The sequence below is a fragment of the Ursus maritimus genome, unplaced genomic scaffold (assembly GCF_017311325.1).
Source record: "Ursus maritimus isolate PB19 unplaced genomic scaffold, ASM1731132v1 scaffold_2, whole genome shotgun sequence".
NCBI lineage: Eukaryota > Metazoa > Chordata > Mammalia > Carnivora > Ursidae > Ursus > Ursus maritimus.
In genome coordinates this window covers 7,086,391-7,105,625 of record NW_024424452.1, presented here as the reverse complement: position 1 = coordinate 7,105,625, position 19,235 = coordinate 7,086,391, and the positions used below count along the sequence as shown (strand labels likewise).

Genomic DNA, 19,235 nt, shown 5'->3' with positions numbered 1-19,235 from the left:
TTTCATATCACTAAACACAATCTGTAATTATTTGGTTTACTATTATTAGTTGTCTTTCTGTCTCTCTAGAATGTAATCTCCATAAGGAACTGGGAGTTTGTCTAGCTTGCTCACTGTTGCAGCCCCATGATCTAGGGCAGTGCTTGAATCATTGCAGGTGTTAAATATTTCTAGAATGAACAAATGGATGAAAGTCAGATGACTAAGGTGTTACTTCCACGCCCTGCACCTTCTCTCGGCAAGCCTCCATCTTATGAGAAATAAGCAACTGGCCAAAGTGCCCCCCCCACCGTTACACTTGCTAATTACCAAATTTGCATGATTATCACTAGTAAGGATTCATATTTACTTAGGGCTTTATGATTTTTCCATGCAGTTTCCTATTTTTATTTTCCCATTTCACGGGGGCCCCAAGAGATGGCACATGGCTGAGCAAGTCCTTGGTCCAAGTTTGGTTGCAGAACCAGTGATATCCATGACTGTCCTCGCTGGAAAACTGGACTCTTGGAAGAGCTGGAAGCGATCACCCCTGACTCCTCTGACTCGGCTGACTGGGTCCTCTGGTCTTCTGGACATCAGTTCCTTGGCTGCGGGGCTTCCCTGACCACCCTAAAGGCGGCTCCGTGACCAGGCACGACCACGTCCGCAGTGCCTAAGATCCTCTTCCGGCTCCGCTCCTGGGCCACTGGGTCTTCGCTCAGCGCTTGCCATGAGTCCTCGTCTCCGTTGCGTTCAAACACATCGCCCGCCACCACCACGGTGCCCAGGACCGTGCCCGCCACCACCACGCTCACGTCCCGCTGGCCCCCATGGCCCGGCGTGGCCCACACCTCGAGCCCCGGGCCCAGCTGCAGAGGCCGCTCCTCACCTAGCCCGTGGGGGAGGTAGCGGCCCCCGGGGAGGCAGAAGTCGTGCGAGACCAGCAGAGCCGCCCCGGGAAAAAGCCCCAGGTTCCCGATGTGATCCGAGTGTCCGTGGGTGCCCACCACTAGAGTCACGTCTCCGGGGGCCACGCCCTGCCCCGCCAGGGCCCCCAGGAGCGCCTCCCGAGCCCAGGGACCTCCAGTGTCCACGAGGATGGGGCCACGGGCCGCCTCCTCCAGGGCGGTCTTCACCCCGCCGCCCTCGGGAAGGGACTCTCGGTGGCTGGAATCTGAGCCCCAGGTCCGAGGCAGCACAAGCGTCACGGAGCCGTCAGCGCGTACCGCGTCGTCGACCCCCTCGGGCTCCGCGTAGCCCTGCAGCAGGACCACCACGGAGTAGGGGTCGCCGCACACCAGCAGAGGCAGCTCCCCGCGCAGCGGCTCGGTCCGCACCACACCGCTCATGGCTGGATCGGGACGGCTGGGGAAGGCAAGTGGGGATGTGGGCGACTGTCCAGTCCCTTTGGGTTCCCACGTGCGCCCTGCCTCCTCCAAGTAGCACCTTCCAAGTCTGTTCTTTGCCACCCCCTCGCACCCTTAAGATGGTATCGCCCCAACCCCCTTCCCTAGATGGTATCGTCCAAGCTTCCCTTAGCGTGAACCCGCCAGTCCCTCAGTGTCTTCGGCCGTCGCTACCCTTCTCTTGCGGTAGGTCCTCACCCATCATCCCCCAAAGGATATCCTCTTTATTTCCCTCATTCTAACCGAGGCGCTCCCCGCCTTGGACCTTGTTTCCCCGCTTCTCCTAATTCTTGCCTCACTCCAAGGTTAGGCAGTCCTCGGAAAAGCGCGCGAGATTTTGTCCACTGCGAGCTCCCGTAAGCCCAAAGTATGGTGGCCGGGACGCACGGCCGCACGCTGATTTTTAATTGCGGTGCATTCTCCCGCACGCGCCGTGAGGGGTTGCACAGACCCGCGCCTAAATAGTTATCAGCCGAGGGACCCCTGCCAGCCTCCCTGGACTGCAAATTACAAAGCACCATTAGCTTCTAACAGCCGGCGACCAACGGCCGTATTCTCTGGGCGCTGCTGTATCGGCCAGGTATGATGTGTGCAGGGCAGTTGTTTGAAACGATGGGCCCACGTGATATTTTTAAGAAAATTTTTACTAGTGATGTAGAAAATTTGGCACCTGTGAAATTACATGGTGGGCCCTCGGTGAAATTAGTATGAAGTAGACCAAATATCTATTCCACCTAACTTATCAACATTGCCTCATCCTCATAGTGTCCCCTTCTTGTTCAGTTTATTGGCTTGTAGCCTTCTAGATGCAGGCAGTGTGTATAGGTCGTAGAGAATGTCCATGCTGGCTTCTTCCTTGTAAGGATCTAAAAACAGACCCCCGAAGGCAAAGTGCCTTTCCCAAGACCCAGGGCTCCAATGCCTTCACTGACCTCTGGGTGGGGTGGGAAGTAGTAGAGAGATTTAAAGGGGAAAGCCTTCAATACTGTCACCACAGACCCCCACACACACACACCTGCCAATTAAGGGGCTAGATGGCAGGCAGAGGACTCATCTGTTGGAGCAGGCCTTCTGCCTACTGCTCCCACCTTTGTCCCCATAGCCATGGCATGTTGCACCACAAGTATCCTGCCTGAGACCAGATAGGAGAGAACAGTTACAAGCTCTGGGGTGGGATCACTAACACACACGCGCGCCCTTATATGGAGCAGGGAGAGCTCAGACTTCAGAGGGTTCTCCATGATTCCTGCCCCTCCTGGGGGCTCAAAGGCAAGAGTCAAAGATCCTCTGGGTCATGGTTGGAGTGCCCTGGTATGTTGATCATCTCTTCCTCCCCTTCCTCTTCTTCCTCCTCCTGATCTTGCTCCTCCTCCCCTTCTGTCTTCTCTTGCCCATCTGTGATCTTTTCCTTTCCAGTCCAAGTTTCCTGTAGACATGCTAGGTTGGGTGATAGAACACAATTTAGATATTAGTCTGGAGGGTAGAGGAGGTTGTGGCCTGGCAGGAAAAGGGCCAGCCCCACACACTTACCAGTTTCAGCAGGGGGGAGCACATGACCTTCACAGAGAAAATGCTGTAGGGGCTGCTCCTGATGATGGAAGTACCAATCTCCCACGACATCTTCGAACTCCTCCAGCATCGTCTCACACTGATCAAGTGGAAGGTTCAGAAGGGAATCTACTCTGCTGGGCTTTGGAAACCCTCCTCTCTGCTTTCACTCCTGTCTGCCCACCCCACCTTGAAGAGCAGGTAGCCAGGAGGCTAAACTTGGCTTACAAGATGGCGATCCTCATTCAACAAACATTTACTAGCACCTATTCTGCCAAGTAGGCTATTAAACTCTATGTCTCAGCTCCTTGCTTATAAAATGGGAAATGTTAACAGTACCTACCACATGAAGTTGTTGTGAGGGTAAAATGAGGCAGCAGCTGGAAAGTATGTGGGCCCGAATCTGGCACATAGTAGGTGCTCAATATGTGGAATTAGATATTATTAGCCTCCAGTATTACTCCTTGATATGCTCCTGGTCCCACTTCAATCAGTGACAGAGTCCTCACTCTGCCCCCTTCTCCCTGCTCAGAGGTAGACTTCCCAAGGATCTAGGTCTCCCATCAGTTCCCTTCTATTGCCCTGAGCAGTGCAGTATCCTGTCCTACCTGCTTCTTGAGGAACGTGACTTCCACACTGGGCTCGTCCCACAGCTCCAGAGGGATCCCCAGGTCCACCTTCACCCCCTTCTGCACCAGACCTTTCAGCGTTGCCATGGTCTGACTCTGACCCTGAGAGACAGGAATTTGGGATCAGCCCAGCTCACTGCCCCACCTCCTCCTTCCCCTTTCTGCCACAGCAGCATTGTCAACTACCAGAGACTGAGGGGTGAACTTCATGAGGGAGTCTAACAATGGGGAGGGGACACTCTCCAGAGCTGGAGGGAGATGGGTCCCAGGGGATACCTGTTGTTTCTGAAAAGCGGGATGCTGCCCTAGGGAAGAGTCTGACCTTGGCATATCTCAGTGAGCCCTTGCGCTCGGCATGAACACTGTAATCCAGGATCCTCTCACACAAATTCTCCAGGGCCTCTTCCAGCCTCGTCTCTCTGTGGGAAGAGGGGAAACGAAGATTTCTTGGATGCTGTAGGAGCTCCCAAGACTCCCTCGGGTTGGGAGGTAGAGGAGCAACAAGAAGAACTCACGAAACACTGTAAGGGATATGTCTTTTCCTCTTGCCAGTGTCTAGCACCTGCCCCAGCTCCAGCACCTCTCGAGACCGGCCAGTGCGACTCAGCTTTTCCTGTAGCTCCAGGCTCAGCAGCTTACACACTAGAGGTCCAAAAGGATGTGAAAGATAAACAAACATTCCAGCAACTCATTCTGTAGATGAGCAAAAGCAGCAGAGCCTGATGGTTACAAGTGCAGACTGGAGCCAGACTGGCTGGGTTAGAATCCTGACTCAGCCACTTAATAGCTATGTGGCAATTATGCTGTGCCTTGGTTTCTGCGTCTCTAAAATGGAGATAACAATATAGTAGAACCTCCTTCGTAGGGGTGTGGTGAGGATTAAATACATCAACCTCTGTCAAGCTCCTAGACTAGTGCCTGGCATATAGTGACCACTGTGTAAGTGTCTGCTTTCTTTCTGCGGTTATTTACTGAGCTCCTATATGCACGAGAGCAGTAAGACCCATGATCCCTATCCACAGGACATTGCTGATGTAGTTGGGGACAGATAAAAAATAATGACAATGTGGTGTGATGGGCCCTACACTAGAGGTTAACAAGAGATTTAATCTCTAGGAAATGCACAGTTCATTCAATGGTCATTTACTGACTCGCTGCTAGCTTGTGATTTCTTTAAGGAAGAGCATTGCCTATGTTCCACCACTGTCTTCCCGCAACTAGCACCTGACCTGGCATGAGGTGGGTCCCAAGAAAGGGAGTGGCTTGTACAGAAGTGCCAATCAAGCTAAACTCAGGGCAAGTAACAGAAGTGCCTTAAATGTCCCAGGCACTATGCTAGGACCTCGGAGACACGGGTACTCTCCTTCCCTCTGAGGGCTTACAGTATAGTGGGAGGTGACAGAAAAGGAAGAAGGCCTCCAAAGGAATTGACATCTAAACTGGGTCTTCAAGCAAATACAGAAGGGAGAGGGTTATTCCAGGCTAAGAGAAAAACTGCTGAGGCACAGAGGTGCAAGAGGTAAGGCAGGCTCAGTAACAGCTGGGAAGTTCAGTGTGGCTGACGCATGGGCACTTTGAGGATGGGAGTTGAGGTACAGAAATATAAGAGCGGTGGGGGCCAAACAACAAAGAGACTTCTATGCTGTGCCAAAAATGGGTGTATTCTGACCACAGCAGGAGGCCTGCAGAGGTGTTACAGCAAGGAGGAGAGGTGAGGTAGGCTCAGGTCATGCGGAACACCAATACTGAAATGCTGGGTGGAGTGGGGTGAAAGGAAAAAGGATCCAGGAAAGAAATTAAAGTCAGGAAGGCAACTAACTAGGGAACCAGGGAACTCAATGGCCCAGCTCCAAAGTGTTCCCCCCTGACCCGGTCACCACCCTCATGGAGCCACATAAGATGCTGCTCACAGTAAAATCCATAAGTACACACCCTCTGCAAAGCCTCACACGTATGGGTAACCTCCTCCATTTGTGGCCTCCTCTTTATGAGCTTCAAGGCCTTATTCACTTACCCCCAAACCCTCCCCAGAAGAGCGGGGGACTGTAATTTGAGAGCGTCTCTGCAAGGGTGGAGCAAAGGACATCCACAAGGTATGAGCCTCACACCCAGCTCCTGCAGGCTCCCCAGGTTTAGGTTTAGTGTCATGGGGGAAAACACTTTAGAAGTTCGAAAGAGTGGGCGATCCTGGGCAGATGGTCTCAACTACAATTCCCACAGATCACCGGGTCTACGCAAGCAAGAAAAAGAGGACTTCCTCTGGGTGCCCTATGGGAATTGTAGTGCCACGGTTGTGGGGTAGCGCTATACATTCCCTCCCTTGACCCCTTTCGAATTCAGCCAAGCTCCACCAGAATCTCCCTCAGGTCTTCAAGGAGATCGAGTGATCCACCCATCACGGTCCATTTGGTCCGGTCCAGACTAAGGACATGGGCAGAGGGATGCGAATAGGAGCCCTCCCTTTAGATACCTTCGCATTTGCTGGGCAAGCGTTCTGTGTCATCGTCTTCCTCCTTCGGCGTCCCAACCCAAGCGCCATACACAGCCAAAATGAAAAGCAACATTCCCAACCGCACAGGACCCATGGCAAAGTGCTGTCCACAACCAACAAGCCCTTGCCTTCAAACCAACTTCGGGAAGGCAGCGGGCCCTTTAAATTCCGAGGGGGTCGGCGGCAATTTCCATCCAGCCTGGCTTGGGAGGCGCACGCGCAGTCCTGGTCCGGAAGGGGGTGGGGCCTCATTGCGCTCCCGGCTATCCCGCCTCGGTTTTGTGGCGCCTTCTGGGGTCCTGGTCGCCGGGTAGCGAACGTATAAACTGAAGTAGTTGCAGCAGGAGGGTGTGCTCCTTGCACGTAGACAGAAAAACTCGTTTTTTTACACCACTTCAGGCCCTGAGCCTAGGAGACTCATTCCGGCTCGGGGAAGGGGCAGTGACTTCCTCTCCGTCTCTGCCAGGACCTGCTCCAGGGAGGGGGCGGGGCCAACATGGCGCCGAGCGCCGGGTGAGCGGCGCTTTGGCGGCGGTGAGAGACTTTTTTGCGTGGGGCGTTCGGCTGGCGGGGGCGGGTCTGAGTGCCCGGGACTAGGCCCTTTGAAGGGCCCGTTTGGGAGCCTGGAGGAGGACGGTGGGTTGTGTGTCCGTGCGCGTGGGGACTCTGTGTGTGAGTGTGTGTTTGCATTGGAGGATGTCGGGGGGCTGAGGTGGGCTCTCAGCGCCTTCTTCCGCGCTGTACCCATTGCTTGGGGAGCTTCGCCTCGCTTCCATGCTGGGTAAGCCACTACCCGCATCTCGTTCAAGTTAACCCTCTTCTGTGAAGCTTTTCTGCCAACTCCACGGACCTGAGGGGCTCCTGAGGTCGTAGCGTGTTTTGTGAGCTGGCAGAGGGTACGGAGGGTATTGAAGGCTTAGTAAGAGTTCGCCAGTGACCTGGGATACGACAGCGTCTTGCATACCCGCGTCAGGCACAGAGTATGTGTTGAATAAATGTGTTCCCTGAACATAAGACTTAAAACAGTGGAGGAGGAGACCAAATTCTCTTTCGCCCCCGTGCTCACCCCTCCAGCACGCCCCCATCAACACCCCGCAGTCAGTCCTAAACACTTTTGACAGTAGTCTTCCTAATGCCGACTTCAAGCGAGCCGCTCTCCTTTTGGTCACGAAGCAGGTTCCAAGCTTGGACCTATATCTTGTTCATCTTGATAATGGTGGTACCGTGTATTTATTGAGCGCCTACATCTCTAAGCCTAGTAATTCACTGATTTATTCAACAAATGATTTACTGAGTACAGTGGCTCATGCACCAGTGTGGGATCTTGTAATACATCAGTGAGCATTACAGAGATTTTTGCCCACACAGTGGGGGCTGGAAGGGGAAGGTGTGGTGGTGATAAACAATTAGAAACAATACAGTGTATAATAGTAGATGTTAAATGCCATGAGAGGAAAAAGCAGAGTGGGATTGGAGTGTGGTGTTGAATAGGGTGATGGGAGTAGGCAGCCAAGCCGGCATCTGGGGAAGAGCATTCAAGGCAGAAAGAAAAGAGCAAAAGCCATAAAGCAAGAGCTTCCCTGCGAGGTTTGAACAGCAGGAGGACAATGGGGCTGGATCAAGATGGAAGAAGGAAAGAGCAGATCAGAGCTGTGATGGGGAGAGGCCAAATTATGAAGGGCCTTACAGACTGTAATTAGGATTTTGGATTTTTCTCTGTGGTAAACAGGAAGCCATTACAGGTTTTTGAGCAGAGAAATGACCCAGTCTGATTTATATTTTGACAGAATCACTCTGGCTGCTATGTTGGGAATAGATGTGGGGAGCAAGGGTGGAAGCAGGAAGACCTTGTCAGGAGACTGTTGAAGTTAGCCAGGCAAGAGATGGTGGTGACTTGGCCATGTAGTGGGAGTGGAGGAATCAGGTTGGATCACCTGGCTGATTTGATGTGAGGGCTCACATATAGAGTGAGTGCCTGGGTAGATGGCATTGCCATGAAGATGAAGAAAAATGGAGCAGGTGGGGAGAGAGATCAAGAGTTCAGTTCTAGAAGAGATTTTAAGTCGACAGTTTGATATACAAATCTGGTGTTAGGAAGAACGTTCTGGGCTGAGGATATAAACTTGGCCACCATCAGCCTATAAGTAATATGGAAAATTGAGGGTAGTTGACGTCATCAAGGGAGTGAGTGTAGCTACAGAAGAAAACGAAAGACCGAGCTCAGGCAGCATCCTTAGGCAGATGAGAAGAGGAAGAACTGGTCAAGGAAACCAAGAGGGGGTGACCAGTGAGGTAGGAGGAAAGCCAGAGGAAGGCAGTGGAGTAAAGAGTTTTCTGGAGGGAGTAGTCAGCTATAGTGTGTGCTGTTGGCAGGTCAGGTATGATGAGGACAGAGAGTGTACCTTGGATTCGGCAATGTGGAGTCATCAGCGACCTTGATGAATGGTTTTGGGGACCTGGTGGTGTCAGAAGCCTGCTGGGAGTAGGTGCAAGAGAGGAGAGGAGAAGAATTAGAAAGTTAAGATAACTTTCAGGGAGTTTGGTTGCAAGGAGGAGCCAAAAAACACGGTATCTGTTGCCAAGAAAGTGGAATGAAGAAAATGTTTTATATTTGTAATTGTGAAGAAATACACATAAGCTCACCATTCTGAGCCATTTCAAGTATCCCGTATAGTGGATTAAATATGTTCACATCGTTATACAACCGTCACACCATCCATCCTACCAGAACTCTTCATGTTGTAAAACGGAATCTCAGTTGCCATCGAACACTAACTCCGCATTCTTCCCTGTCCTACCCCCAGCAACCCAGTTCCACTTGCAGAGTCTATGAATTTGACTCCTCTACGAACCTCATACAAGTGGAATCATACACCATTTGTCCTTTTGTGGCTGCCTTGTTTCACTCAGCATAATGTCCTCAAGGTTCATCCATGGCATAGCACATGTCTGAATCTCCTTCCTTTTTAAGGCTGAATACTATTCCATTGTACAGCTAGACCACCGTTTTGTTTTCTGAAGATGTGAGGAATAAGTCCATTTTGTAGGCTGGCAGGAATGACTGGGTAGGTTGAAAACTTGGTCTGATGTAGGGAGGAAGTGTTGGGAGTTGGTGAGGGGCACAAGCGGCTTCTCTAACAGGTAGGGAGTCCCTGGGTGGCTAGGCATCCAACTCTTTTTTTTTTTTTTTTTAAGATTTTTTACTTATTTATTTGAGAGAGAGAGCACAAGCAGCAGGGAGGGGCAGAGGGAGAAGCAGACTACCTACTGAGCAGGGGTCCCAACGCAGGGCTTCATCCCAAGACCCTGGGATCATGACCTGAGCCAAAGGCAGACACTTAACAACTGAGCCACCCAGGCACCCCAAAAATTCAACTCTTGATCTCAGCTCAGGTCTTGATCTCAGGGTCGTGAGTTCAAGCCCCATAATGGGCTCCGTGCTGCATATGGAACCTACCTTCTTAAAAATAAAATATTTAAAGTAACAGGTTGGGGGGGGCGCCTGGGCGGCTCAGTCGGTTAAGCGTCTGCCTTTGGCTCAGATCATGATCCCGGGGTCCTGGGATCCCATGTCGGGCTCCCTGCTCATCAGGGAGCCTGCTTCTCCCTCTCCCTCTGCCTCCTGCTCTGCCTACTTGTGCGCTCTCTCTCTCTGTGTCAAATAAATAAGATCTTTTAATAAAGAAATAAATAAGTAACGGGTGGGAAGGCAGAAGATGTGGGCGCGGGGGCTATTAGGTTGGTGGATATGGTGGGACTCTGTGGAGGTCTCTTCTGATGGCCTGAAGTGAGGAAGGGAGGAGGTATCTGAGTGTAGGGAGGTGTAGTACGATTGCCCGGCAGCATGAGGGGTTCGTTTGAGGTTCACGGCCGTGAATTCAAAGTGAGAACTGGTCGGGATGGTTGTGTGTTTTTTCTTCACGTTCAGTTGAACGGGTGTGTAGGCTCAGAGTGGGAGCGTTGTATTTAACTGTTACTGCACGTTTGTGTCAAGCACGAATAATGGTGCAAGAAGGGGCGGGAGAGATGAAGGTATACAGTTCCTGCGAAACAACCTTAGGAAACAAGGCCTTTTCCACATCCCACATAAGGGGAAGAACCCCAGAGCTGGGAGAATGTCAGTGATTTGCCCAGATAGCCCAGCTAGGGCGTCGAGGACCAGGATTTCAGTCAAGGCCACGTCCATTCACTGTGCCTCACTTGCACAGCACGGGGCACAGAATCCGAGCTCAGTCCTTGTGTCGCACTGCATCGGATTGCTGCCTGCTTCTGTTACACCCTAAGCTGACTCACGTCTCCCGTCCCCCTGCCAGGGTCTCCATCTCTCCACCCTGGGGTATCGCTCTTTGGGGGAGGGAAAGAGGGGCTGCAGAATGGCCGAGGAGAAGAAGCTGAAGCTCAGCAATACGGTGCTGCCCTCGGAGTCGATGAAGGTGGTGGCCGAGTCGATGGGGATCGCGCAGATTCAGGAGGAGACCTGCCAGCTGCTGACCGATGAGGTCAGCTACCGCATCAAGGAGATCGCCCAGGTAACCTGACCCGTCCGCCCAGCCCTGTGTCCAATCAGGGGTGCTGCTCAGGCCCCCTTCTTCCTCAGGCTGTCAGGCTGGTGACTGTCTGTCTCCCCGCCAGGATGCCTTGAAGTTCATGCACATGGGGAAGCGGCAGAAGCTCACCACCAGTGACATTGACTACGCGCTGAAGCTAAAGAACGTCGAGGTGATGGAGACAGGACAGGGTGGGGGCAGGGTGGCGAGACCCATCCTCCCAGATGCTGCACCTGCCTTCGGCCGTGCCTCCTCAGGCTCCCTTCTCATCCTGGTGTCTCTCTCTCTCCTGATACAGCCACTGTATGGCTTCCATGCTCAGGAGTTCATTCCTTTCCGTTTCGCCTCTGGTGGGGGCCGGGAGCTTTACTTCTACGAGGAGAAGGAGGTTGATCTGAGCGACATCATCAATACCCCTCTGCCCCGAGTGCCCTTGGACGTCTGCCTCAAAGGTTGGGGTGGGGAGAGCAAGGTGGCGGGGAGGAGGGAAAGGGGGTGGGGGTCACAAGTGGAGAAGCCCACTGCGTGAGATTGCTGGTGAGTTGCAGGAAGTGGGAACAGGACAGAAAAGACGTTCCTAGTGTGGAGTGACTCCTCGGTGTCCATGTCCAGCCATTCAACTTGACACCTTCTTTCCTCGCAGCTCATTGGCTGAGCATTGAAGGCTGCCAGCCAGCTATCCCGGAGAATCCACCCCCAGGTAACCTTGTCCATCCCCAGAGCCCCCCCCCCTCTGTCTCGCCTGCCCTCTCCCCTCTCCTTCCTGTCCATCCCCTGCCTCTCTCGTCACTCCTGCTGTGACTGCTTTGCCACCAGCTCCCAAAGAGCAGCAGAAGGCTGAGGCCACGGAGCCCCTGAAGTCAGCAAAGCCAGGCCAGGAGGAAGATGGACCCTTGAAAGGCAAAGGTCAAGGGGCTGCTCCAGCTGATGGCAAAGGTCAGTACTGCTAGGCCAGCCCTCTCCTGACTCCTGCCACAAAGCCACGTGGCGAGCTGTGAGACGGCTGGGGTCTGGGCAAGGGGTGAGACCTGTGGCTGGAGAGCCCTGAGAGGAGCCAGGCCCCAGGTCTCACTGGGTGGGGAGCAAAGGTCTGTCTGGTCCAAGGCCTCTCCTGTTTTCAAACCCATCTTCCCAATTCACCCAGGGAAAGAGAAGAAGGCGCCACCCCTGCTGGAGGGCGCCCCTCTGCGGCTGAAGCCGCGAAGCATCCACGAGCTGTCTGTGGAGCAGCAGCTGTACTACAAGGAGATCACTGAAGCCTGTGTGGGCTCCTGTGAGGCCAAGAGAGCGGTGAGGCGCCCCTGACCCGCTTTTATCCCGGCCTCCCTTCTCCCGGAAGTCCCACGGATCTGTCTGCGGTCTCTGCCCCCACGTCACTCGCTCCCTCCCCCCACAGGAGGCCCTGCAGAGCATTGCCACGGACCCGGGGCTCTACCAGATGCTGCCACGGTTCAGCACCTTCATCTCGGAGGGGGTGAGGAGGCAGACGGCCAGGACCTAGGATGAGGTTCCGGGCAGTGAGGAGGCGGCGGGGGAGCTCATCCGAGGGTCTCACCGCCCGCTGCCCCTCCCACAGGTCCGTGTGAACGTGGTGCAGAACAACCTGGCCCTGCTCATCTACCTGATGCGCATGGTGAAGGCGCTGATGGACAACCCCACGCTGTACCTGGAGAAATACGTGAGCGCCCCTGCCCACTCCCCTCTCCGCCCAGGGCCGGGCACCTTGCTGCCACCGCCGGGAAGCTGTTCGTCAGAATCCGCCAGCTCGCCGCGTCTTCCTTAGGTGCATGAGTTGATTCCGGCGGTGATGACCTGCATTGTGAGCAGACAGCTGTGCCTGCGGCCAGATGTGGACAATCACTGGGCACTCCGGGACTTTGCTGCCCGCCTCGTGGCCCAGATCTGCAAGCATTTCAGCACGACCACTAACAACATCCAGTCCCGGATCACCAAGACCTTCACCAAGGTGAGCAAGAATGAGGAGTGTAGGGGCGCCTGGGTGGCTCAGTCGGTTGGGGGTCCGGGTCTTGATTTTGGCTCAGGTCATGATCTCGGGGTCATGGAATTGAGCCTCCCTGCTCCCTGGTGCTCCACAGTCAGCAGGGAGTCTGCTTGAGATTCTCTCTCTCCCTCTGCCCACCCCCCCAAATAAATAAATCTTAAAGAACGAGGAGTGTAAACAGTTTCACATCTGCACCCCAGGGTGGTGACCAGGACGAAGAGCTTCAGCCAAGCCAGGGGCGGGTCAGTGTGGCAAGAGGAAAGGGACACTGAAAACACAGGGCAGAGGGACAGGGCCTCAAACTCGGGCTCTCTCTATCATGTCTTCATGACCCACAGCAAAAGTGTGTTCATGAGACTTGGTCCTTAACAGCTAGTCTCTCAGGCCCTTTTACCCGGGTTTCTCTTCCTTCCCCTTACAGAGCTGGGTGGACGAGAAGACTCCGTGGACCACACGTTATGGCTCCATCGCAGGCCTGGCAGAGCTGGGACACGATGTGAGGCCCCCGCGGGGAGGCGGGGGGAGCCCTGGGGGAATGGAGGTATTGTGGGTCCTAGTGGGCAAGAGCCCTACCCGGGAGACCCCGTGGTGACCTAGGACTCCTGGCTTCTCTCCTTCCTTTCCGACAGGTGATCAAGACTCTGATTCTGCCACGGCTGCAGCAGGAGGGGGAGCGGATCCGCAGCGTCCTGGACGGCCCCGTGCTGAGCAACATCGACCGCATCGGAGCTGACCACGTGCAAAGCCTCCTCCTGGTGACCAGAGCGCCCATGCCTGCCCTCCCCCTTCTTCCCATTCCCACTCCCCCCCACACACACAGGGGTACAATGTTCAGCAGGCAATGGTTGTCTTTTATTTGCTCATCCCGTCTTTGCCTCGTACGCTCAGAGTCCAATACTGTTGTGCAGACGGAGACCAAGGCGCCAAGAGGTTAAGTAGGAAATGAGAGGCCCTAAGTCTCAGCCCAGGACGTGCCCTAGACGGGACTGCCCGAGGCTTCCACATCACTGTGCTCCATTTCGTACAAGGCATCACCCTGTGGACCAGCCACCCCTTAGAAATCACCAGTGTATTCAGCGAGTCACCCAGTCACACCAGTGGGTGCTTGTTCTCTCCTGAAGAAAAGCCAGCAGTCCTCACACACACGGCTGTCCCAGCAGTCCGACCTGTGCCAGGAACATACTGAAATTTGGGGTGCTTTCTTTCTCACCCCCTACCTGTCACACTTCCTGAGGGGCCCAGCCCCCCACCTATTGGCTTGTCTTTGCTTTCTCCTCAGAAACACTGTGCCCCTGTTCTGGCAAAGCTGCGCCTACCACCTGACAATCAAGATGCTTACCGGGCAGAATTTGGGTCCCTCGGACCCCTCCTCTGCTCCCACGTTGTCAAGGCCCGGGCCCAGGCCGCTCTGCAGGCTCAGCAGGTCAACAGGACCACTCTGACCATCACTCAGGTCCGTGATGGGGGAGGAGGGGTTTGGTGAAGAAGAGGGATGGGGGGGGGGACTCAGACATGAGCTCACTTTTGGAAAACACAGGGCCCTCTCAGCAGTGTTGGGGGAGTCTGGCCCCCTTAGTGGAGGATTCCCCAACCCCAGTGAGACCCGCTGAGCAGCAACAGGTGCCCTTCCTTTTCTTAGACTTTGACGTTTTCTTCTCGCCTCTTGTCTGTGCAGCCCCGGCCCACGCTGACCCTCTCCCAGGCCCCGCAGCCCGGCCCTCGGACCCCTGGCTTGCTGAAGGTCCCAGGCTCCATCGCACTGCCAGTGCAGACGCTGGTGTCCGCGCGAGCCGCCGCCCCACCTCAGCCGTCCCCTCCTCCGACCAAGTTTATTGTAATGTCCTCCTCCAGCGCCTCCTCCACCCAGCAGGTACTGGGAGCCTCGTGGGACCAGGGATGGTGGGGAGCACGACCAGGGTTACCTTCAAGTACCCGGGGGGCTCCAGAGTAGAGCCCACTTCCCTCTGGGCCCAAAGACAGGAGCAGGAAGGGGCATTTGGAGGAGGCTCGCGAGGCCACGGCTGGTCATCCCGAGCATGGCTCTCGATACGGCAGCCTCCAGGCTCCTGAGCACGTGAACTGTTACCAGCTGTCCCACTGAGCAGGTGACTCCTCCCCCAGGCTGCGCCTTTCCTTTCTTCCCCCAGGTCCTGTCCCTCAGCACCTCAGCCCCCGGCTCAGGCTCCACCACTACCTCTCCCGTCACCACCACTGTCCCCAGCGTGCAGCCCATCGTCAAGCTGGTCTCCACAGCCACCACCGCACCCCCCAGCACTGCTCCCTCTGGGCCCGGCAGCGTCCAGAAGTACATCGTGGTCTCTCTTCCCCCCACAGGGGAGGGCAAAGGAGGCCCTGCTTCCCATCCTTCTCCAGCCCCTCCCCCATCCTCTGCCCCCTCCCCGCTTGGAGGCAGTGCCCTCTGTGCGGGGAAACAGGAAGCTGGGGATAGCCCCCCTCCAGCTCCAGGGACTCCAAAAGCTAACGGCTCCCAGCCCCCCGGATCTGGCTCCCCTCAGCCTGCGCCTTAATGCCGTTGCACACCTGCCAGTGTTCTGTCCCCGACACACACACACACACACACACACACACACACACAGGCGGGGTGGAAGGAAATAATAGTTTGCTTCCTCCGTGTTACTTTTTTTTAGATATTGTACAGCCAGTTCCTCAGAATAAAAGTTTGATTTGTAAGTTCTGATCCACCTCAGCCCTTCCTGTGTCCGGTGCCACGGGAAGGTCGAACTTGTCGACCAGGACTGGTCTCCTGGACTCCCAGGACTCAGGACTGTTCAGCCAGATCCATCGCCACGGGCCAGAAGGGTGGAAAAGACAGTATCATCCTCTCCAGCTCCACAGACGACCATCTTTGCTGCCTGTGTCCTCGTTTGGGGAGCCTCAGATCCGGATGACATAGGCATCGCTGTGGCTTAGGTGTCGCACCCACTTGTGGGGGTTGGCGTTGCCACAGGGTCTGAACGCCAGCCTGAGGAAGCGAACCTGGAGGCCAGAGCACGTGTGCCGGGGAAGTTCAAATGAGAGGCTGGCGGGGCCCAGGCCCAGAGGGGCCGAGGTGGAGGGTCCTTGACCAGGAGGCCCAGGGAGGCCCGGAACATCCATCTGTAAGGGACAGAGGCCGGGGATGGGTACTGAGGCCCAGAGAGGACGGAGGGCAGGGAGGCCCACCGCATGAGGAGGGGCGGGGTGGGGCTGAACGTGCAGGTGGAGGAGAGGGTCTCCGAGAGGAAGCAGCTTGTACCTGGAAAAGGCCTGACAGCTGGGAGCCGCCCTGAACCCGAGGCAGGTCCCAGCGAAGGGCTCCCTCCCCCAGCTCTGCCTTCTGCTCGGGACCGCTCAGCTCCTGAGACAGGCTGGAATTTGGAGAGGCGCTGCGCTCAGTCCTGCCTTCCTGGGGCAGGCCAGTTCCACCCTTCCCAGGGCCACCCTGTTGTCCAGGAAAGCTGGTGCAACCTCCCAAGCCCCTGCAGCTCACCCACTAACCTGACCACCCCTCGCGGCAGGGGAAGGTGCAGCCTGACATTGAGAGCTTGGCTACAAAGAAAAAAGGAACAGAGTCAGTCCCTGGAAGGCAGTGAGTGACCAGTTCCCACTCTTCATTAGCATCACAGCCAAGGTTCAGCCCAAGTGCTACCCCATCCCCTTCCCAAGCCCCCCTGCCTCTAACTGAACAGGATTCCGAAGCCGGTGGATGCAGCTGAAGGCGGGAGCAATAGGTATGTGGGCCCTGGGTCCTACCCCACGTAACAGAACTAGGCTTGGCTAACCCCCGCTCGTACCTCTTTGGGGGCAGGTCACATCGTAACTTCAGGTAAACCTGGAGCCTGCGTGGAAGGGCACGGAAGTGTTACTGGCTGGCAGCTCACCATCCACCCCCCCCCCAGGGCCTCTGTGCATGGCTGCTGGGTGGGTCGTGCCCCAGCGAATCCACTAAGAGCTGAGTCCACGTTGAGGGGAGGGTGTCTTTTTCTGACTTGTACCCTATTACCATCACTCCTCCATAATGAGTTTTGGGAACATCTTTGTCTTGGCTTAGACTTCAGAGAAGTTCTGGAACAGGAAATGGTCTCACCTGCCCGAGCCTCGGTCCCACTGCACAGAGGGAAAGAGCCGGAAGGGGAGCGGGGAGGGGAGGTCGTCTGAGAGTTGGTACCGCATCACAGTCAGCTGAGACCAGACAGGAACGGAGGTCAGTTTGGTCTCCTCGCCCCTGAACTAACTCCCTTCCCCATGGTGGATGGAACGTGCAAGGCCAGCCCGATCCTGACCTCGCCCTGTGGGGGCTGCAGGCGCAGAATTCGATGAGACTCAAATTCTTCCAGAAGCACCGAGCTATGAAATGAGACCTCATCCACACGGATCCCCGGCCCGTAACCTGGACGGAGAGAAAGTTTCCTCTTGGAACCCACGTCATGCAACAGGAGAGCAGCAGGGAAGAGCTGGGGGAGAACCTGTCTCTGTGTTCCACGCAACTTCTGGCAGTGACCTCTACGTAGGAAAGGGAGACCTACTTTCTTCTCACCTCTCAGTTCTGACTTCCCCACACAAAATTCTTCGGTCAAGCCGATGCGCATTTCTGTCAGATAAAAGAATGCCAGAAAAGGCTGCCAGATACCACCAAACGGCACCAAAGAGCCTGTCCCAGAGCCCACCCTGGGCCAAGCCTGCAGACTTCTCACCAGAGCCACTGGGAAGAAAGCTCTTGAGCCGGATCTCTCCCTGCACGTCTACCTTCAGCAGCGAGCCCTAAAAATGGCAGAGAGCTCAAGGCCCAGGGACGACACCCACCTCCCCATACATTTCCCAAATGCCATCTGTCCTCAGTTCTAGGGTTGGGGGCCCAAACTTACATTAGATGCTATCAGCACAGACAACCTCTCGACCACATCCAAAAACACTTCGTTCTTTTGGCTCTGAGGAAGAGAGGGGATTTGGACGCTTGGAGGCAGAACAGCCTGTATTCTAAAGTGGACAGGCAGAAAGGACAGGGCAGTGGAGGCTAGGACCCTGGGGTGGGGACACGCGTAAGGAAAGGAATTATCCACATCTAACAATGCCAGGATCTCCATCTCTGGTGTCCCAGAAAAAAATCAGAGGGTCCAAAACCACGACGCCCGCCCTCACCTGGTCAGAGCGGCTGGCCAGGACGGGGCGGCTGGCTGCACTGCTGGGGGCCACTTTGCTCTGTTGCGTCTCGGCCCCAAACTGGAAAGCACCCAAAGCAACGATCTTCAGGTTAGACACTACCCACCAACCCTCCTCCTCCTCCTCTTTCCCTTGACTAACCAAGCCAACGCTGCTGAGGTCAAAGAGGCTGAAGGGCTTGCTGACCACAGCCTCGGTCTGGATGAAGTTCCGCAGCATCTCCATGGACGTGGTCTGTACGTAGCCATAGTCCTGCAGGCAGAGGAAGGACAGCCCTTGGGTGGTCAGCGGAGGAAAGGGGTGAAAATGAATGGACTCAGCTCCCCATCACAGCACACATCTGCAGGGCCTGGGGTGCGGTGGGGGAGATCCCCGGCCCTCACCAGCACTTCATCCAGGAGTTCGTAGACAAGAGCCACGTTGCGGGAGATGGTCCCCTCGCTCAAGGAGCCACAGTAATCACCCAGGAGAGTGGCCAACCTGAGAAACAGGACGGAGTGTGCATACACTCCCACGGTCGCATCCCCGCGCCCAGGTGCCCAGCCCCGCCCTCCTCACCGGGAGAGCAGCTCTAGGAGGCTGAAGGGAGAAATGTTTTCTGAAGTCGTGGCCACCAAATAGAGGCCGCTGTGTCTGATGTGAATGAAATGACGGTCATCGTGGTGCTGAGGCAGAGGCGGGGAAGAGAGCGTTAGGAAGAGAGTTGTGATTCGGCGCCCTCGAGACTTCCTAGCGGTGGGCCTTGGGGCGAGCGAGGACCCCCACACACACACCGGGGCCCAGCTGCCTAATGTGTCAGCGGAGGTAGCCCCCCAGTACCTACCCCGGAGTGGCGGGGCTGTGCCCGGTATAGTGTTAGCGCTCGAGAAACTGTCGCTCGGATGATTTGGCAGAAGGTACTCCCCCAAGCAGAAGCTCTCAGGGAAACAGCCTCCCACCCCCGCCCGCTGGGAGCCTACGCGAAGCCCCGCCACTGGTTACCATGACAACCGGGGACTCATCTCCGGGCAGTCCCGTCAGCTTCCGGTAGAAGAGCTCGGCCACATCGCGGCCGCCACTGTCCCCGCGGACTGATCGGTGGAAGGACAGCTAAGGAGTCGGCGACACAGGCTGGCTCTGAGGCACTACTCCCACCCAGGCTCCCCTCCCGCCCCGCAGGTCAAGGATACAATCCTTGTAGATGAGCGGGTCCCCTTTGGAGGACAGAATGAAGAACTGGGAGATCATGGCGGTTCTGGAGAGTAAGCAAGGAGACAGCGAAAGTTGGGCCTGCCCCGCCCTGCGGCCCCGGAACAAAAGGACGCGCGCAGCCTGGCCCTTTAAGAGCAATTTCTCCTCCGCCCCTGCCAGCTCGGACCGCGGGAAACCCGGCGCCCGCCCCGCCCCACTCCGCCTTTCCCTCCAGGTGCCCGCGCCGCTGCCCCGTCACTCAGCCCAGGCTCGCCCGATGATTGGTCGAGGCTGGAGCCTGCG

At 55.8% G+C, this 19,235-nt stretch overlaps 4 protein-coding genes across 6 annotated transcripts; 1 reads left to right on the top strand and 3 right to left on the bottom strand.

The window, feature by feature from the left end:
• Positions 1 to 356: 356 nt before the first annotated feature.
• MBLAC1 (metallo-beta-lactamase domain containing 1) lies at positions 357 to 1,875 on the bottom strand. Its single transcript, XM_008698405.2, has one exon. The coding sequence runs from the start codon at positions 1,326 to 1,328 to the stop codon at positions 576 to 578; it is 753 nt and encodes a 250-aa protein (XP_008696627.1). The 5' UTR covers positions 1,329 to 1,875; the 3' UTR covers positions 357 to 575.
• A 138-nt stretch (positions 1,876 to 2,013) lies between these two features.
• CNPY4 (canopy FGF signaling regulator 4) lies at positions 2,014 to 6,299 on the bottom strand. The gene is made up of 6 exons (XM_008698404.2): positions 6,033 to 6,299; positions 4,078 to 4,204; positions 3,885 to 3,981; positions 3,542 to 3,664; positions 2,916 to 3,033; positions 2,014 to 2,822 (listed from the first exon to the last, which is right to left on the bottom strand). The coding sequence occupies exons 1-6, from the start codon at positions 6,145 to 6,147 to the stop codon at positions 2,662 to 2,664; spliced, it is 741 nt and encodes a 246-aa protein (XP_008696626.1). The 5' UTR covers positions 6,148 to 6,299; the 3' UTR covers positions 2,014 to 2,661.
• A 146-nt stretch (positions 6,300 to 6,445) lies between these two features.
• Positions 6,446 to 15,293, top strand: TAF6 (TATA-box binding protein associated factor 6). Of its 2 annotated transcripts, none has more exons than XM_040634832.1 (15): positions 6,446 to 6,587; positions 10,367 to 10,582; positions 10,686 to 10,772; positions 10,899 to 11,052; positions 11,244 to 11,300; positions 11,417 to 11,536; positions 11,745 to 11,890; positions 11,997 to 12,074; positions 12,177 to 12,278; positions 12,384 to 12,566; positions 13,024 to 13,098; positions 13,232 to 13,357; positions 13,882 to 14,055; positions 14,278 to 14,472; positions 14,750 to 15,293. In XM_040634832.1, exons 2-15 carry the CDS (start codon positions 10,427 to 10,429, stop codon positions 15,128 to 15,130), a joined length of 2,034 nt encoding a protein of 677 aa, XP_040490766.1. In that variant the 5' UTR covers positions 6,446 to 6,587; positions 10,367 to 10,426; the 3' UTR covers positions 15,131 to 15,293. The 2 variants fall into 2 exon arrangements, with proteins under 2 accessions (XP_040490766.1, XP_040490767.1); XM_040634833.1 differs by having other exon boundaries at positions 6,566 to 6,689.
• Positions 15,227 to 19,131, bottom strand: AP4M1 (adaptor related protein complex 4 subunit mu 1). 2 transcript variants are annotated; one of them, XM_008698403.2, is made up of 15 exons: positions 18,932 to 19,131; positions 18,744 to 18,832; positions 18,321 to 18,427; positions 18,146 to 18,242; positions 17,904 to 18,014; positions 17,742 to 17,822; positions 17,468 to 17,530; positions 17,297 to 17,363; positions 17,140 to 17,193; positions 16,886 to 16,992; positions 16,690 to 16,784; positions 16,397 to 16,441; positions 16,101 to 16,151; positions 15,859 to 15,970; positions 15,227 to 15,719 (listed from the first exon to the last, which is right to left on the bottom strand). In XM_008698403.2, the coding sequence occupies exons 1-15, from the start codon at positions 18,987 to 18,989 to the stop codon at positions 15,498 to 15,500; spliced, it is 1,359 nt and encodes a 452-aa protein (XP_008696625.2). In that variant the 5' UTR covers positions 18,990 to 19,131; the 3' UTR covers positions 15,227 to 15,497. The 2 variants fall into 2 exon arrangements, with proteins under 2 accessions (XP_008696625.2, XP_040490769.1); XM_040634835.1 differs by lacking the exons at positions 18,146 to 18,242; positions 18,321 to 18,427.
• Between the last annotated feature and the right edge of the window lie 104 nt (positions 19,132 to 19,235).

Bases quoted from the DNA above. Each gene is read 5' to 3' on its own strand.
- MBLAC1 (XM_008698405.2), bottom strand. From the start codon at position 1,328: ATGAGCGGTGTGGTGCGGACCGAGCCGCTGCGCGGGGAGCTGCCTCTG.
- CNPY4 (XM_008698404.2), bottom strand. From the start codon at position 6,147: ATGGGTCCTGTGCGGTTGGGAATGTTGCTTTTCATTTTGGCTGTGTAT. The intron at 3,982-4,077 runs GTGAGTTCTTCT...CTCTTCCCACAG, and splicing joins CATATCCCTTACAGTGTTTC to AGAGACGAGGCTGGAAGAGG. The intron at 2,823-2,915 runs GTAAGTGTGTGG...CACCCAACCTAG, and splicing joins GCTCCCCCCTGCTGAAACTG to CATGTCTACAGGAAACTTGG.
- TAF6 (XM_040634832.1), top strand. From the start codon at position 10,427: ATGGCCGAGGAGAAGAAGCTGAAGCTCAGCAATACGGTGCTGCCCTCG. The intron at 12,075-12,176 runs GTGAGGAGGCAG...CCCCTCCCACAG, and splicing joins GCACCTTCATCTCGGAGGGG to GTCCGTGTGAACGTGGTGCA. The intron at 14,056-14,277 runs GTCCGTGATGGG...TTGTCTGTGCAG, and splicing joins CCACTCTGACCATCACTCAG to CCCCGGCCCACGCTGACCCT.
- AP4M1 (XM_008698403.2), bottom strand. From the start codon at position 18,989: ATGATCTCCCAGTTCTTCATTCTGTCCTCCAAAGGGGACCCGCTCATC. The intron at 17,364-17,467 runs GTAAGTTTGGGC...TGCCATTTTTAG, and splicing joins CTGTGCTGATAGCATCTAAT to GGCTCGCTGCTGAAGGTAGA. The intron at 16,785-16,885 runs GTCAGGATCGGG...GTCTGGTCTCAG, and splicing joins TGCAGCCCCCACAGGGCGAG to CTGACTGTGATGCGGTACCA.